The 17,432-nt window shown below is 34.3% G+C and overlaps 1 protein-coding gene across 2 annotated transcripts in view; it reads left to right on the top strand.

Moving 5' to 3' along the window:
* LOC123537452 (uncharacterized) overlaps window positions 1-6,864 on the top strand; it is a 52,445-nt gene extending 45,581 nt beyond the window's left edge. Inside the window, exons 6-7 of one of the 2 annotated variants that reach the window (XM_045321169.2) lie at window positions 614-682; window positions 1,728-6,864. In XM_045321169.2, coding sequence (XP_045177104.2) covers window positions 614-682; window positions 1,728-1,963 — 305 coding nt within the window. In that variant the 3' untranslated portion in view covers window positions 1,964-6,864. The remainder of the gene's footprint in view (window positions 1-613; window positions 683-1,727) is intronic. The other variant, XM_045321170.2, reaches the window with a different exon arrangement.
* The last annotated feature ends 10,568 nt before the right edge of the window (window positions 6,865-17,432 follow it).

Genomic DNA, 17,432 nt, shown 5'->3' with positions numbered 1-17,432 from the left:
ACCCGTTCTGTCAAATAGCACGCGTTAGTAAGATGAGGAATGGTGGGGGAAATATCTTTAAAATTTACTTGGAACTGATTTCGTCTGTGTTAAGTGAAAAATAAATATAGCATTATGGTGAGTGTTGTAAATAAGTTTGTTTACCGGACTGTAGCAATTTTTTAACCGAAATTTGCGTTCAAGAGTCATTTTACTGTTTGCATTCCGTGTGTACGAACGCGTGTAAATGGATCCAAATTTATTCGTTATTGTGACATACAAAAACTTACCAAATGAACGTCGTTTAAGGCATGATTAAAGTTGTGTGTTTTCATGAGTGGCAATGCATAGCCCTGTAATTCACAGAGAAAACAATGGATGCAACGAAGCGTGTTAAAATTTGGGTTTTGTGAGTGAGGTAGTTGAAGGCCCATAGAGAGCATTTCCCTGGTCACAGTTATATATCTATTGACCAATAATTTTGCCCCATGCCTTAGACTATTTTTTGCATATTAAGGTGACCCAACGTGTCGGACCTTTGGTAACAAAGTGATTGTGGCGAAAAAAATGCTTCATTCATTTTCTTTTATAATTTAAAAATGGTAGCATTGCTTTACGTCTGTATAATTTACAGTAAAAAAGAATGGAGAGTGGGCGGGGTTCGGTATCTCTCGTAACTCTTCATCTGGATCTCTGATATTACGTAAGTAGTGACGTAGTGATTGCATTATCCGAGTGTTGTGGTGTCGTCTGCACATCTCATCACTGTCGTGACCACTCGGATATGTCCGGAATATGACCGAAGTGGTCCGATCTCTCATCTTCTCGTGGAAAACGGGAAAAGAGACGGGATTCTTCAAATTAAATGGAGATAATGTATCATAACGATCACAGACAAAAGTATATTCAGGAAAAACATTAATCCATTTTCATCACTTTTCAGACGCTGCAAACTGCATGGCATTTTATTAACACCAACATCATGAAATCTATAACAGAAATTTGTTTTATTCACTAGCAGCCTGCATTCCAGTTTTGCTTTTTGTCTCCATTTTGGTGTTGGTGTTAAAAACAAACCGCCCTTGCAATGTTGTAATGCAAAATTTGGTTAAAATATGTTCTTGTATTTGTTCTTGGTTGTTTACTCTATTTTTTGCGCAGACGACAATTTTGTAGTTGCCAACAAGCTCTACTAACCATGTTTCTGTCTAATACTTTGTATTTTTGAAGATTATAGACGTCTCAAATGAATTTTATTATTATAGAGGAAAGCATAGCGAATTAAAAATTAGGTATTAACATAAATGATTATATCAGTGTACTAACCAGCATTTCAAAGAAGTTTATATACTCAAGTTGAACCGTAAATCTATTTATCTGCTATACAGATATCTTATATATTTTAGATTACATATGTATACAGTTTATTTCTCCGATTAGTTTTCCATTTTCTCTGTTGTGCTCATCCGTTTCTTTACGTTGGTTTATTTTTCAAAATTTGAAAACGATCCTGAAATATTTGATGAATTTAAAGTCAATATTTTTATAAAACCAGAAAGAAAATAGAAATTCATCTCGATATAAATGATTGGCTTGCTTCAGTACTTTCTATTAAAAGAAGGAATTATGTAAATAAAATACTATACCATTTGGTTTCAATCAAGGAGAAAACTATTGGCTATAAACTAGGACATTTTCGTCTTTTAAAGAATACTTTTCTCATTTCACTGTTCCTTTTTTATTTACAGAACCACCGCCAGAAAGACCAGTTAGTGAAATAAAGTACATGGACGAAACGGAAGATTCAGAAACTGATCGACTTTTACAACCTACCGGAAGCGGAAGTGCTACTGGAAATGCTACCGGATCCGGAAGTGATGTTTCAAATACATCGTCAAAAAGCGAAAAATCGGAACCGAAAACAGATGGTGATAATGAGAAAACTCCGATGCTTTCAAAGGGACATGGCAGTGAAAAAAGTTGAGAGTAAAAGACAATTGATGGTGTCATATGAAGTCATGCATGCGCACATTCTCTTTTCCGGTAACTGTGGTGCTTTTACAGTATTACACCAGACAGGCGACCCATATTCACTTGGTGCTTTATTTTGTAAACGACGCAAAATGATTTTGTAGTATATGGAATTAATGAATTTAAGTAACGCTTTACTACATTATGACAGTTTTCTTATACATTGTCTTTTAAGAAAATAATTTTGCAGTATGAAATCAATTTTAAGCTATTGGAATCATTTGAGTAGATTTTACGTAGTGTGCTCTGCTAAAGAAATCTTTTGTATCTTCGAACTAACAGAAAGCCTGTCTAATCCCAACTCGACCTTATCAGTCAGAGATATGAAGAAAATGCATTTTTTCCCAGAAATTGCTTTCAAATGGGACGTTGGTTTAAGCATGTTGCCTTAAAAGGACTGATACCTGTCTCCCTATTATTCCTAGGCAAAAAATACCTTTATTTAACATCCAAGTTCTAACATTATTAAAGATTTAACATGTTTTAATAAAATGGGCATTGTGTATATAATCTGCTAGTTGAATGTGGAAGGTATGCCAGCATTTTTTGTTTATTTGTTTCAGTATTTATATATGTACCCAAACAAATGCTGAAGTTTTATATATGATACAGGCTTGTGGTATTTCCGACGTGATTCTATGCCGTGAAAGGTCAAACTGGTTTAGACAACATGCCCAGAACTTAACCCAAACAGTTATGTTAAAGCCATAAATGAAGCTCAATAACTAAAATACAGTCTATTTTATTTCATAAAATAAATCTCTACAACTATATGTTGTACTTTAGTGCAGCGGATCAATTGTCTTCATCGAATATTCAGCTCAGAATAAACTCAAATATATTGATGTAGACAAATCTTACATCAGACTCTCATTTATGATACGTAGGTCACGCACTAGTCATGTATCCAGTTGACTGAGAATAGTAATCTGGAAGAAAAACTGTATATAGTGCCTATTTCATTTTGTTAAAAAGTCACCATGACACAGAGATGAAGATTTTGTACGTGTCCAAATGCGTGTAGGATGGCTGACTGATCCGAATTAAAAACGCAACGTGAATAAATTCAGAAGATTATTTTCCCTGAAAGATGTGTCTTATATATATGCATAACGAATGAGGGTATCATGGTTGTGATTCTTCTGTACTGCATAAGTGTGATTTCCGCTTGTGAAATTCATATTCGGATAAATGTTATTCGGATATGCTTAAGTTTCAAAATTAGTATTTTTTCGATATGTAATTTACACATTGATAAAGTACGGGTGAAACGAATTTCTGGAGTTAAAAGCCAAACTATCTTACAGTATTGTGAAAACTGTCGAAATCTTCTGTCATTGCGTAAATGCCAAACTACACGTACTTGCACATGTTTGAAATATCCGCCCATCCCCTTTGTAGATACCGACAATGCATTGAATAACACATTACATGTGTATTGTATTTCTCAATAATTGTGTTCATTTTACGATAATGTAAGAGTTTCATTGAAGTGTTTGCTAGTTAGTTAAACATGTTATTTTTCTGTTTAATGACAATGTGGTATAACCACAAATATCTTGTCATATGGTATAACTAACATTAATGTAGCGGGCTCGTAATGATCGGCAACTTCCGTCCAATTACGTTTTCTCCGTATGCGATTTCGGCATTCCTCGGGCTTAACCGGAAATTTTCTTCATAACAACCACAGCAATGCCGAAATCGTATATTGGGACTAAGTACAAACTCCCTGCAGCGATTACTCACCCTTAAGGTACATAGTGAATGCAAAGGAAGGAGCTTGGACTACGTAAACGAACGGAAATTATCGGAAATGACCGATTGACATTTCGGGTCCCCAGATGATTGGAGGGCGCTGTATTATCATTATGGATTAAGCAGCTTTCTATATAATTTTTTCAGTAAGCCTTTGGTCTCTAAATTTCAGTATATAAATCTATTCATTAGTTCCCTACTGGTTGAAAACTAGTTTCGGGGACTATAGAATTGCGCTTTTCCGTCCGTCATTCCGTCCGTCCGTCCGTCCGCACTTTCATGTCCGGTCAATAATTCTGTTATTCGTCAAGGGATTTTAATATTACTTTGCACAAATGTTCCTCATGATGAGACGACATATTGTGCACAAAACTCGGACCCCTGTCTCAAAGGTCAAGGTCACACTTGGAGGTCTAAGGTCAAGAGAGCTTTTAAGTCTGTAACTCAACAATCCGTAAAGGGAATTTGATATTACCTGACACAAATGTTCCCAATAATAAGATGATATGTCATGGGCAAAACCAGATCCCTATCTTAAAGGCCAAGGTCACACTTAAAGGTCAAAAGTCAATAGGGTTTTCTGTCCGGTTCATAATTCGTCCATTTAGTGATTTTAATATTACTTGACACACTTATTCCCCGTAATTAAACAACATGTTTTGCGCAAAACACATAGCCCGCCCGCTTAGCTTAATAGGGAGAGTGCAGATCTACGGGTCGCGGGGTCGATAGTTTGATCCCCGGGAGGGGCGTATGTTCTCCTTGACGATTTGATAAAAGACATTGTGTCTGAAATCATTCGTCGTCCACATCTGCTTCATGTGGGAAAGTAAGCAGAACAGGTTTTGTACAGGTACAGAATCCAGGAACCGCCCTTGCTTTAATAAACTGAAATACTGTTGAAAAACGACGTTAAACCAAAAACAAACAAAACAAATATATCATTAATACATCACTTCTCCGACCCGCCGGTGAGTGCACGTCTCGAGAAGGCACAGGGCATTGACAGAACTAGGTTATGATTATAATGGCCTTTTTCTGTCAGTGTCCTGACTGAAGCCGGCGGGAGCCCATTTTTGGCCACTTTTGGCTTCAAAATTATTTGGAGTATGCAAACATGCATACATCATTGACAGATATCAGATCATTATGTTATAAGTTGCCTTCCAGTAGGGGACTTTGTATTGCAAGACAATACTTCATTCACTTGTTAAGACTGGATCTTAAGACTAAAACACGTATTTCTAATCATTTTTAATGTTGTTCAAGCCTTAGGACTCTTATATATTTAATAAACCATTCATTATTAAGGAACAGAGGCAATAAATTATGCATGCATCCTTTGTAATTTTCATTTTTTCTCAAAGTTTAAGCACCCCTCCAGAAAATGACACCAACCAACAATTTTAAAGAACAGTCTAACACTGAAACATTTTCATTGGTCGCTTTAATGCGATATTTCTATTGGTTGATTTCAAGATTCTGCTGAGATTCAGCCAATCAGATAGTTAGTTTTATAAACCGGACTGGCGTTTCTCAGAAAGAGGGCGCGAAAGTTAATTCAAATAAGCTTCGTATTAAAAAAAATACACAGATGTTATTAGTCATAAGACACTAGTCATGATTTTAGTATTCAAGAAGAAATAATGGTTGTTTAGTAATTATAATCATATGTCATTTTTAACAGGAAACATGTAAATATATTTAGACATAAAATATTAATTGTTCTTTAAGAGGCTCTGCATTAACATTTTGTAAGCGTCTAGGTGAAGAGTGCTGTGAAGATGGGATAGATCACTGTATATTTTCCATCACATTTGTGTATTGATAAAGAAACTGTTTCACATCATTGTCATAATTTGGTATATCATAATTTGACGTTCATCATCAGGATGTCATTTAACGCCAGTGATTTTTGTTTAACTTAGTCTTTACCTCTTTTGTCATTTTAATATTTTAATTGTCTCACTTGTCTCAACGTTTTATAAAAAAATAATTTTGTTTTTCAATATTATCTATGACTTGGTCAGCTTTTTCGTGATACGAAAATAAAGGTGTGAAATAGCATTTAATTAAGCTAATGAACCCGTAATAAGACTCGGCAATTTCCGTGTGATGACGTTATCTCGTTAGTTCATTCGGGAGTCTTCGGACAAATTAGTAGTTCACCGCGCAAATGGATTTCCGCTAAAAAAGAAAAACGGAGAATGCCGAATAAACATTCTAAGAATACGGAATTTGCCGATTGTTATTACGGAGTTGATCTGAAAACATGAACCTCTGACAAGATTTATTTATGAAACAACGCTATATCATTAGCATGACTGTATATGAGAAAAAAATGACTTGTTTACTTGTTTACTTTTCATGTAGTCATACTTCGCATGCATATATATCATACTTAGTTTTTTCATTCTAGGTCATACTTTTTACATTTGGTTTGTAAATGTTATGAAATTTATTTATATTGAGGTATGAACAGTTCGTGTAGTGAGTTTTACTCTTGCATTGAAATTTTGTTGCTATTTTTTTCATGTTTATTTATATGCCCAAGAACATTTTAAAGATATGATACTATAAATGCAGATTTAAACATGCGTATTGATTTAACATTTGATTTGTGATTGTAAAATATTGTATATACTTCAGATCAATGAGTCATTTAGTTTTTGCTTAAGCAAACAAATGTTTTCGTGTGCATTATTTGCAAATGGAATCTAACCCTTATCATGCTGAACATGATGGATTCTGCCTTTGCGACCAGTGCAGATCATGATCAGCCTGAACATCCGTGCAGTCTGATCATGATCTGCACTGTTCGCAAGTTAGTCAGTAACTTTTTGGTATTCGCCCCTATTAACAATTAATGGTACTGTCCAAATTGAAAGATGGACAAGTTCATTATAGAAATTTAGCAGGGTAAGGGTTAACAGGTGATGAAAATGATAGTGTATGTCTCATAATCTGCCATAATATCATATTTCCCGATTGTTCAAGGTTGAATGAATCAAAATGTATGAATATGATTGTATCTGATAGAGTGATCACGTATTTGTTCTGTAAATACTTAAAAATAAGTTATTCAGATGAAGAGAACGCTTGTTGGTATTTTTTTTTCATTCCCTCCTTCATAGTAGTCTCCCTTTATTTCAGTTTTACTTTTTATTCAAAAGGTTCTGACTGATATAATTGAATACAATGCTAATTACATTGGTTTTGTTTTATTTACCTTATTTAAGTAAATACACAAACGCAAAGAAGCTTACGTACATGCGTTTTGATGTGTTTACGTCACATAGATACAAAACAGTTATGTCGTCTGCTGCAATGGAAACTATTGATATTTGCACAATATGAATACTTGAGAGAGAAAAAAAACTTGCCGAGGTCAGTTAACGTCTGAATCTCCCTGTGTGACAGACAAAGTCTCTTCTGTAAAACTGAAAATAAACTCAGTATTGAGGCTAATTATGACTATACAACATCTCGGTCAATGTTCTAACTCTAAAAACATATCGTTCCTTAGATCAAAGAATCCTTTATCGGTCATGAGTGACACCTCACAAATGGAATCATTTTGCAAATAAATGCCCTTTAAATTGCGTTGCTGCTCCGAATTACGGATTTCTCTAACGACGACGACGGCGAGTTCAGTTTATTAGTTTGCGTAAACCACAGCATCTTGTTCAGTATGCCAAACGATTTTTCTTACATGAGGCAATGGTAACCTTAGGATTCGGTTCCTCCTACCTAGGCACGTAATTTTTGTTTGAATACATACTATGCTTCCAAAGGATCTTATAAATTTTATTAACTGTCACAACCAAAATCTATAAGTGCCGATTGGCGGCTAAAAAAGTCTTCCAATACTAGGATTTAGTGTTGTTATATTTCTGATTCTTTACTTTAGGGTCATAGAACCCATTCAATATCTGTGTTACAGAATATTATCAGTCTAGCGGCTTGTCTAGCGCTAGGGGCGTGTGAAATATCCAACCAGACGATACCTTTCGATGTGGTACTTTACAACAAACTGATTCTGATTTGTTCATACTTTCTGTCGTTCTGCAACCTTAAGACGGTAGGTCGCGCGTGTTTGGACATTTCTGGTAACCTTAATCATGATAAAGCATATAAATGGTTCACCCGATCCAGTCCGGAAATTTCTGCAAAACAACGGGGAAGGGTTGATTAAATATTTAAACAACTCGACTTCTTAAAAGCAAATATACAAATAAACTGAAATCTTAAATCTGATATGGATTTATCTTTTACCTGATAATGATAAACTATGTAATCACGGATATGTCAATGAAAAAAACAAATAAATTAGTCGACAGTTTGCAAACGTGTCTTTTTACTTGCACAAGCCCTGCAAAATAAAAAAAGATTACATGTTGTGGTCGTAAACTAATCACGATTTAAGTTTACACGAAATGTTCAAACCGTCCCGACCTATCCACTCAAGGTTACACCAATATTACTTAAGCGATGGTGGTGCCAGGTGATAGCGTTGATGGTTGGAAAAATTTCAATAAAACATGGTAGAAATATTAGATGCTATAGGGCAATGAGGCCCTACAAGTTTCAGTTAGATTGGTTGAGGAAAAACAAGACTTATTGCCCTTTGCAATGATATATTTAGTGCATATATAGTGATTTCAATCAATTTTTTTGTTCGTCCAGAGTCATTTCTAAAAATTGGTTTGTACGAATTCAATAAAACATGGCAATGATATTAACTGCTGTAAAGAAATGTAGTCCTGCAAGTGTTAGTTGGATTGCTTTAGGAAGACAAGAATTATGGCGCTTTGTACTTGTCTTTATATAGTATACAAACAGTCCATTTTCTGTCCGTCCGGTGTCATATCTCGGACATGGTTTAATGCATTTCTATAAAACATGGTAGAAATATAAGATGCTCTAGGGAAATGCAGAATTGCAAGGTTCAGACAGATTGCTTGAAGAAAATGAGATTTACGGCCCTTTGTACTTTTATATACATATTACATAAATACTGATTTTATTTAATTTTCTGTCTGTCGGAAGCCATATCTCAGACATGGTTAGAAGGATTTCAATAAGACATCATAATAAAGTTAATTGTAGTTGGGAAATGTTGCCCGGCAAGATCCAGTGAAATTGCTTCAGAAACATGTATTATGGCCCTGAAGTACTTATATAATGATTACCATTAAGCGCATTTCTTTACATTTAATGTCTTTTTAAGGTCCATTTTTGCTATGGGATATTTTGAACAAGCTTAGTACATGTATAGCTTTATTGAAAACTGATGTACGGTATGCTTTCTGGTTACTGATGTCAAGGTCAAGGTTAGATATTACTAAAAATAGAAAATTGTTTCTGATCAATAACTTCAGTAAGGAATAGAGTATTGCGTCCAAAGTTGGAATTTAGGAAGCTTGTATGGTGGCCATGGTTTTAGATGTATTTTTTGTTGATTAGGTCAAGGTCAAGATCATCGCTACTAAAAATAGAAAAGTCGTTTTCTCAAATTAACTTCAGCTAGGAATGAGGTAAGCATACCAAATCTGGTAAATAGGTAGCTTTCATAAAGACAATTGTTTTGTTTCATTTTTGAGAGCTTAGGTCAAGGTCATTATTACTAAATATAGAAAAATGTTTTTGATAAATGATTTAGAATAAATAGCTTTCAAAAAGACTAAAAAACAATTGCATTTAAGTGCTTTTTGTAGGCAGAGAATGCTTCTTTAAGGGTGAAACATTTATTCCGTTCGCGGGGTGGGGAGGGGGTGGGTGAGGTACCAATTCATTGAATTTGCATGCTCATTAAAATCAAAGAGCTATAAAAATAAATAGATTGGCAACTTGACACGCATATAGAGCAAATCTCGCCAACCTCCCGTGACAAAAAAAAAACGAGATCTCGTTTACCGAAATCGGCGCTTTCTCCACGCGCCATTTTGTATGCGAAAGCAATTATTCATCGGTAAAATAATTATCACCGTATGACCACGCTTCTTTCGATGGCAAAAAAAAACGTGTACTTCGTGTCTTAAGACCATTTCACATTAAACTAATTTTGTTTTAGAAGCTAACATGTATTTTAAATGTAGTTTTAAAGGTACAAATTGTAACTCCATGCTCGCCGATGTTTGTTTTTAGTAAGATAACGCCGAATCACGCTCTGACACGAGCTCACGCGAGATTACAGCCAGTTGCCATTCTGTGTATTTTAGGTTAAAGGTCAGTAATTCAAATCCTTCTTTGTTTCATATAAAAAACGACAACTTCATGTCGTCTTTACGTATCTTTAGAGAACATCACTTTTTCCTGCACCAATTTTTCATGAAAGTTCTATCACAAATTAACGAAAAAATGAAAAGAAAATAGGGGGTTGAATAGTTCCTAGTGAAATGCCAGTCAGTTGTGGTCTGCTACCCTAAAAATGGCGCATATTTGCTCTCCTCCGCGCAATAAACACCTACTTCCGGTTTCGATCTGCAAAACTTGCCATGTGGGTTGTATGAACATGAAAACCGTCTCATTTCATGCAGAATGTATTCTAGTAGCGAAAAAGTGTGATTAAAGCACTCGTTCTACACGAATTTGCGCAGAAAATGGGAAAATTAGGATCTATTTATTATGGACTTCTTTCGACTACACCACGGAAGCACATTTTCGACCGAATTACTGACCTTATTGCTATTATACTTCTTTGTTAAAATGCAACATATGATCAAGGCGAAAATAGATATTATACGAAGTAGACCCATATGCCGTTGATAATCTGCAATGACGTTTACAGCGAAACCATTCACCAATAAGGACGTCAGCAGAAATGTAAGCAGCTGAGATTTTGCACGTAATTTCCATTAAAATGGTAGGTTCAGTGGATTTTTCCTCACTACAATTCTGTATTCGCTCATTTTCTACTTTAATAATCTGGAATGACAAGAAATCAATTCCGTACAGCTATGTTGTGAAATATTAATATTTCTTCTTAAAAATTGACATTAAATATTAATGTTTGTATCAGATTCTATTAACTCTAAACGATTTCTACCTGATTCCTGATTATTAGATAAAATTGGACACAGAAATAGATCTACAGGACAATAGAATATTGAACAGTCATGGCATTTCATTATTGCAAATAGTTCCTGTCAAGGTTAGGTGATATTTGATACAAATATGTACAAAATTTCCTGAAAGCGTTTTATTGTTTACGTTAATAAAGTTATCGTCATGTCTCTATGATGCAAGGGAAATAATTGACAATTATCTAAGAGAAGTATGTCTTTGGATTTATCTTCCTTGAATATTTATTCAATTATCCATTTCGTGGAGTTCACTGACTATTCTTAGTGTCATAATAAAAAAAAGCAACGGAGAATAGTTGATATTTTTTCCTTTATTTTGGAAAATGACCTTACAAGTTGTAACAGGAAGATAATTTTGTGATTAAAGAGTAGGCATGAAATATTATCAGTATGTTATAACATAAAAGAACTGAACTTAACATGTATTATCTAATATATCTATCACCAATGCAATTAAATGTGGTGCACGTACAGCATTATTTCTAAAAGTATATGTGATGTGTAATGCTTCTTGGTTGCCGTGAGGCAATTCCGTAGGCACATGTTTTCAGTAGGTTCAAGCATGCATACTTTCGTATTAAATGAGCCGCGTCATGAGAAAACCAACATGGTGTCTTTGCGACCAGCATGGATCCAGACCAGCCTGCGCATCCGCGCAGTCTGGTCAGGATCCATGCTGTTCGCTAACAGTTTCTCTAATTGCAATAGACTTTGAAAGCGAACAGCATGGATCCTGTCCAGACTGCGCGGATGCGCAGGCTGGTCTGGATCCATGCTGGTCGCAAACACACTATGTTGGTTTTCTCATGGCGCGGCTCAAATTTATCTTTCCCAGCCGGAAATAAACTCATTTCAATACATGGTGATGAACGTTTGCACTTTTTCAGTCAGAGAACATTTCAAAACCCAGATGTCCGTGTTTGATTACAAAAACAAATAACTAAGCCCTTTTAAAAAAGTTAAAAGTGTGGTTCACATTTGGCATTTACTTGTATTGCTACTTACAGAATTTAATCAAGTGTCTATGATGAGTTTTCCACGAAAGATATAAGCTTACAGGTACATATTGAGTCGTTATCGGTTCTCATGTGAAAATGGTTACAAAAGGTAATATGCCTTCATTTCATTTACCAGACAGAACTTTCAACTATGCCAGACATTGCTCCCAATTTATCAACAAAGTCTCTCGCTAGGTGACATACCCATATTGTTGCTCGAAACCTTTGAAAACGTTTTTATTAATTTGATTTTTCCCCAATGACAAGAAACCGATAGCGACTACGGTCACATTAGAAAATATCAATATTTCTTCTTTAAAATATCGTTGATTATTATCTTTGTATCAGCTTTTCTGTCAACTCTAAATGATTTTACCTGATTCCTGATAATCAGATAAAGTTGGACACCGAAATACAAGAACAGTTATACAGAATATTGAACGTTCATTAGGAATTTGATACAAGGGTTATAAGTAATGTTAGTAAATATCACCCGATACATGTACAAAATTACTTAAAAGCTTTTCATGGTGTGTGTACTAGACGACACATGTAAACCCATTAACGGCCGGCAATATTAGACGATTTGATTATCTTATTAATCCGAGATATCTTAAGAATTGAACAGCACTGGGGGAAAAAAATCAGAAAAACAAAATGCACGGTATGCTTTATATGTAATGGAAGAGAAACAATGTCTTATTGTTGGGGGTAAGTATGCTTCGGGATTATTTTTCAAGAATATCACGAAGCAGTTGCTGATTCAAAAGACTTTTCTGAAGGTCTGAATGTCCCTACAGTAACAATATAACATTCTGGTGGTCTAATCTCTGCAACACTTTAGGAGAAGAAAAAGGCTTGGATCAGTTATGATACCCTTTATATAGATGGTGTCAAGGTGAAAGTACCAGAAAGCGCCAACGTAGCAAATGGCGCGAGCAGCTCGAGCGAGACGATGTCGGCATAACGGGTTGCGGAGGCTGAACTAAAGATTCTGTCATGGAATATAAACGGTCTTAGTAGACAAAAATTAAGTGACGATGATTTTTTAAATACTCTCTACAAATATGACATTATATTTTTGTACGAATCTTGGTCAAATGAACGTTCACAACTAGATATTGAGGGATATAAATGTTTTAATGTCTACAGGAAATTTCAAAATCGGCGATCAAAACGGTGTAGCGGTGGTATTGTGCTGTATATAAAAGATTCAGTAGCAAAAGGTATATCCATAGTAAAAAACGATTATGACACGATTATCTGGATTAAAATAAATAGTACATTTTTTCGTTTAGATAATGATATTTTCCTTGCGGGAGTTTACATTTGGGTTGAAAGCTCTCCTGCGTACACTGTTGTGAATGTTAATTTATTTGATATTTTGCAACACGATATAAACACTTTTCAAGAATCTGGTAAAGTAATTTTAACAGGCGACTGGAATGCACGCGTTGGATCTAAAAGAGATTTTATTGTTTGTGACAGTAGTGTTTCTTCTTTAGATGACGATTGCTACAGTCCTGATAGTCAAATGGAACGGAATTCTATGGATAAAGGATATAATACACACGGTTTGAAATTAATTGACTTGTGAAATCGTTATCAATGCGCATTGCTAACGGGCGGCTGTCAAATGACCCTGACGGGTGCTTTACATTTTACAACAATCAGGGATCAAGCACAATAGATTACCTTTTATTAAACGAACAAGATTTTTGTTGTATAGAAAACTTTTGTATTGAACCGCTGTCTGAATGGTCGGACCATTGTGCGTTGTCGTTTGGTATTATATGTAATTATGATGTAACATTACAATCGGAATATGAGAAAGAAAGTATTTATTGGTCAGAAGATAAGAAGATGTTGTTTAGAAGAAATTTGATAGGGAAATTACCGGTTTTAAATGATATAATATCGCAGGTTAATACGTCTTCATGTAGTAAAGATTCAATTAATATGTGTATTGAAAAATTTACAAATGTTATAAACGAGGTTGCTAAACCATTGTTTAGTAAAAATATAAAAGTAAGTAAGAAACAAACGTTACACAATAAAGACATTTCGAAACGGTCAGAATGGTTTGATACTGACTGCCGTGAAGCAAAATCAGCCTATCATGAAGCTTTGTTAATTTTTAATATGTGTAAGTCTGATGAAAATCGACTTAAGATGCTTGATTTGAAAGGGTTTTATAAAAAGCTAGTTCGTAACAAAAAGAGGAAATATGAATATGATAAAATTAAACAAATCGAACATTTAAGGCACTCAAAACCAAAAGATTTTTGGAATTTGTTTCGTAAGAAAAAGAAGAATACTGGCAGCTCTATATCTGTTACAGATTTTTATAACTACTTTTATAGCCTACAAAATGACGTAACAAACGTGATTAATGAAGAGGCAGAATCATTTGCTAAAGACCATATTTTTGATAGCGATGACTGCAGATTTGAAGAATTAGATCGTCCTATTACAATGGAAGAGTTGCAATTAGTTATTAAGAAATTAAAATCTAACAAGGCACATGGAATTGATAATTTAATAAATGAATATTTTATTGCAAGTTTTGATATTTTGTCGTCTCACTTGTGTGATTTGTTTAATGCGATTCTCAATTCTGGTCATTTTCCCGTCCAATGGTCAAAGGGAGTTATTGTACCTGTTTTTAAAAAGAATGATCCTTGTGAAGCCAGTAATTACAGGGGTATAACTCTGGTGAGCTGTTTATCAAAATTTTTTACAAGTGTTTTAAATAAAAGAATAAATGATTGGACTGAAAATAACGATATTTTGAGCGATGCTCAATTCGGTTTTCGAAAGGGTCGGTCTACTGTAGATGCTATCTTTGTACTAAATGCTATTATTCATAAGGTTTTAAATGAAAAGGGTAGACTGTACTGTGCTATGGTGGACATGAAACGTGCCTTTGATAGTGTGTATTTGAATGGCCTCTGGCTAAAATTATACAAATCTGGCATTGATGGGAAAATGTTGAGAATTGTTAGAGATATGTATGCTCAAGTCAAAGTATGTATAAAGGGATGTAACTCTTACTCAGAGTATTTTGAATGTGCTGTAGGCTTAAAACAGGGCGAAGTTCTCTCCCCTGTTTTGTTTTCATTATTTGTTGATGACCTAGAGTTATTTTTACAGGACAATCCCAGTAGTGGTTTAAATATTGATGATATAACATTTATACTTCTGTTGTTTGCTGACGATATGGTTATTTTAGGTGATACAATTAATAGTTTACAATCCAGTCTTAATTTGCTGTATATTTATTGTAATAAATGGGGCTTAGAAGTCAATACTTCTAAGACGAAAATTGTTGTATTCAGAAAGCGTGGGCCAGTAAAAAACGATGAAAAATGGTATTATGGTAATCAGGAATTGGAAGTAGTAAATGATTTTAATTATCTAGGAACAGTTTTTAATTATACCGGTACTTTTGTATTACACCAAGAAAACTTAGCTGGTAAAGGATTAAAAGCGTTTAATGTATTACAAAATAATATTAGATATTTGGATTTGAAGCCGAGCGTAGTTTGTCAGCTTTTTGATGCATTTGTCGGAGCTACTTTAAACTACGGTTGTGAGATTTGGGGTTTTGGAAAAAAGCAGTGAAATTGAACGTATTCATCTTAAATTTTGTAAGCAATTGTTAAATGTTAAATCTTCAACTAGTAATATGGGTGTATATGGTGAGCTTGGACGTTACCCGTTATATATAAATAGGCAAGTAAGAGTAATAAAATACTGGTGTAAAATTGTTACTTCAGAAAATATTCTTATAGCCAATCTTTATGATTACTTGTTAAAATGTAATAAAAGAAACAATAATTGGGCATACAATGTAAAATCACTCTTAGATAACTATGGTTTTTCTTTTATTTGGGATAATCAGTTTGGATTAAATTTAGATAAGTTTCATTTAGAATTTAAAGAACGCTTATTGGATGTGTTTAAGCAAACATGGTACCAAAATATGTATGGGTGTAGAACATTATTTATTTATAGACATGCAAAAGACAATTTTGGATTAGAAAGATATCTTGATGTTTTGCCGCGTAAATACAGATATGTTGTATCAAAATTAAGGTTATCATCACATGCATTAGCTATTGAAACTGGACGTCGTACTGGAATTGTTAGAGAAGAGCGTTTTTGTACATTATGCCACAGTAGAGATATTGAGGATGAGTATCATTTTGTATTAGTATGTCCAGTGTACAATAACCTTAGGCATGTTTATATCAAACCTTATTATTTCCGTAGACCAAGTGTTCAAAAATACGTTGATCTTCTTAAATGTGATAAGAATAGAATAATGCTCAACTTAGCAAAGTATATCTATTATGCATCATCCTTAAGATCAAGTTTATTGTAATACTTGATACCATACATTCTTAATGTATTATTGTTTACTCAGAAACATTTTGTAGAACATATGTCTTATAAACATTATGTCATTTGTTCACCCTCTATCTATTTATTTATTGTTAAAACTGTCCGCATTACATGTCTTTTTGTTGACAAATATTTATATGTATACATGTATCACAAAAAACTGTATAGTTTACGTGAATAAAATTATCTGTCTATCTGTCTTTAAGCTGCGATTTTGTTCTACAACTTGTCTGTCACGACATTTGTCTTAACCAGGGTCACTCAAAATAATTTTTGGAGTCCCTGTCTTATTCGAGATTCAAAATTGTAAGCATTATTCCAACGGTCTAGAACTCTCCATAATGGTTGAAGAATAAAACATTTGTCTTCACTGAGGCTCAAACTTGAAAGCATTGTTCAGGGGTCTAAAACCATGAAGTGACCTAAACTTTAATTTGAAACTTTAAAATGTTTGCACTACAAGACCTTAACCTGAAGTTAAAATTTTAGAGCATTTTAAAACGCGTTATCTCGAAAAACAGAATATTTTTTCAAGAGGTTCAAACGCGTGCGCGTCGATTTAAATGGTTATTTCAAATAACATAACATTTTCCCCCCCCCCCCCCCCCCCCCCAAGCTCGAAACTTGTTAGCATCGTTTTAAATGGTTATTTGTTGCCCGGGAAAATAGTTTTTTCCTGTATTGCCAATGGGACACATGGGGTTTCTGTATTGCCAGGTGGACATAGAGGGTTTCTGTATTAACAGGGGACTTAGGGGTTTCTGTATTGCCAAGGGACATAACGGGTTTCTGCATTGCCCGAGGACGTTAGTCTTTTTTCTGTATTGCTCTGACTAAAAGTGTCTTTTTGATTTTCACATTGTTTAAATTCTTCAGGCACTACAATATTTCGATAGTAATAGAAACCCTGGCAAAATACTGTCAAGTGAAGTATAATTACTTAAATATTATTGTCATTGATAAAACAAGGGTGCAGAATGTCACAATATACGCCCGTCACAGCAAATTTGTTTACACTAGCACCTGTATTTGCAAATGGAATTTTAATTTTCTAGTTGTTTACAATGTTGTTTTTTTTAGAAATTATTGTAATTCTTTTATTTTTCTAAGTCCACAAAAAAAATCCTTACCAGGTAGAGATACCTTAAAATACACCCAAAATTTGAAAGTAATA

This window comes from Mercenaria mercenaria, chromosome 17 (genome assembly GCF_021730395.1).
Source record: "Mercenaria mercenaria strain notata chromosome 17, MADL_Memer_1, whole genome shotgun sequence".
NCBI lineage: Eukaryota > Metazoa > Mollusca > Bivalvia > Venerida > Veneridae > Mercenaria > Mercenaria mercenaria.
The sequence above is the reverse complement of the archived record's forward strand: the minus strand, read 5'-3'. Positions and strand labels throughout refer to the sequence as shown.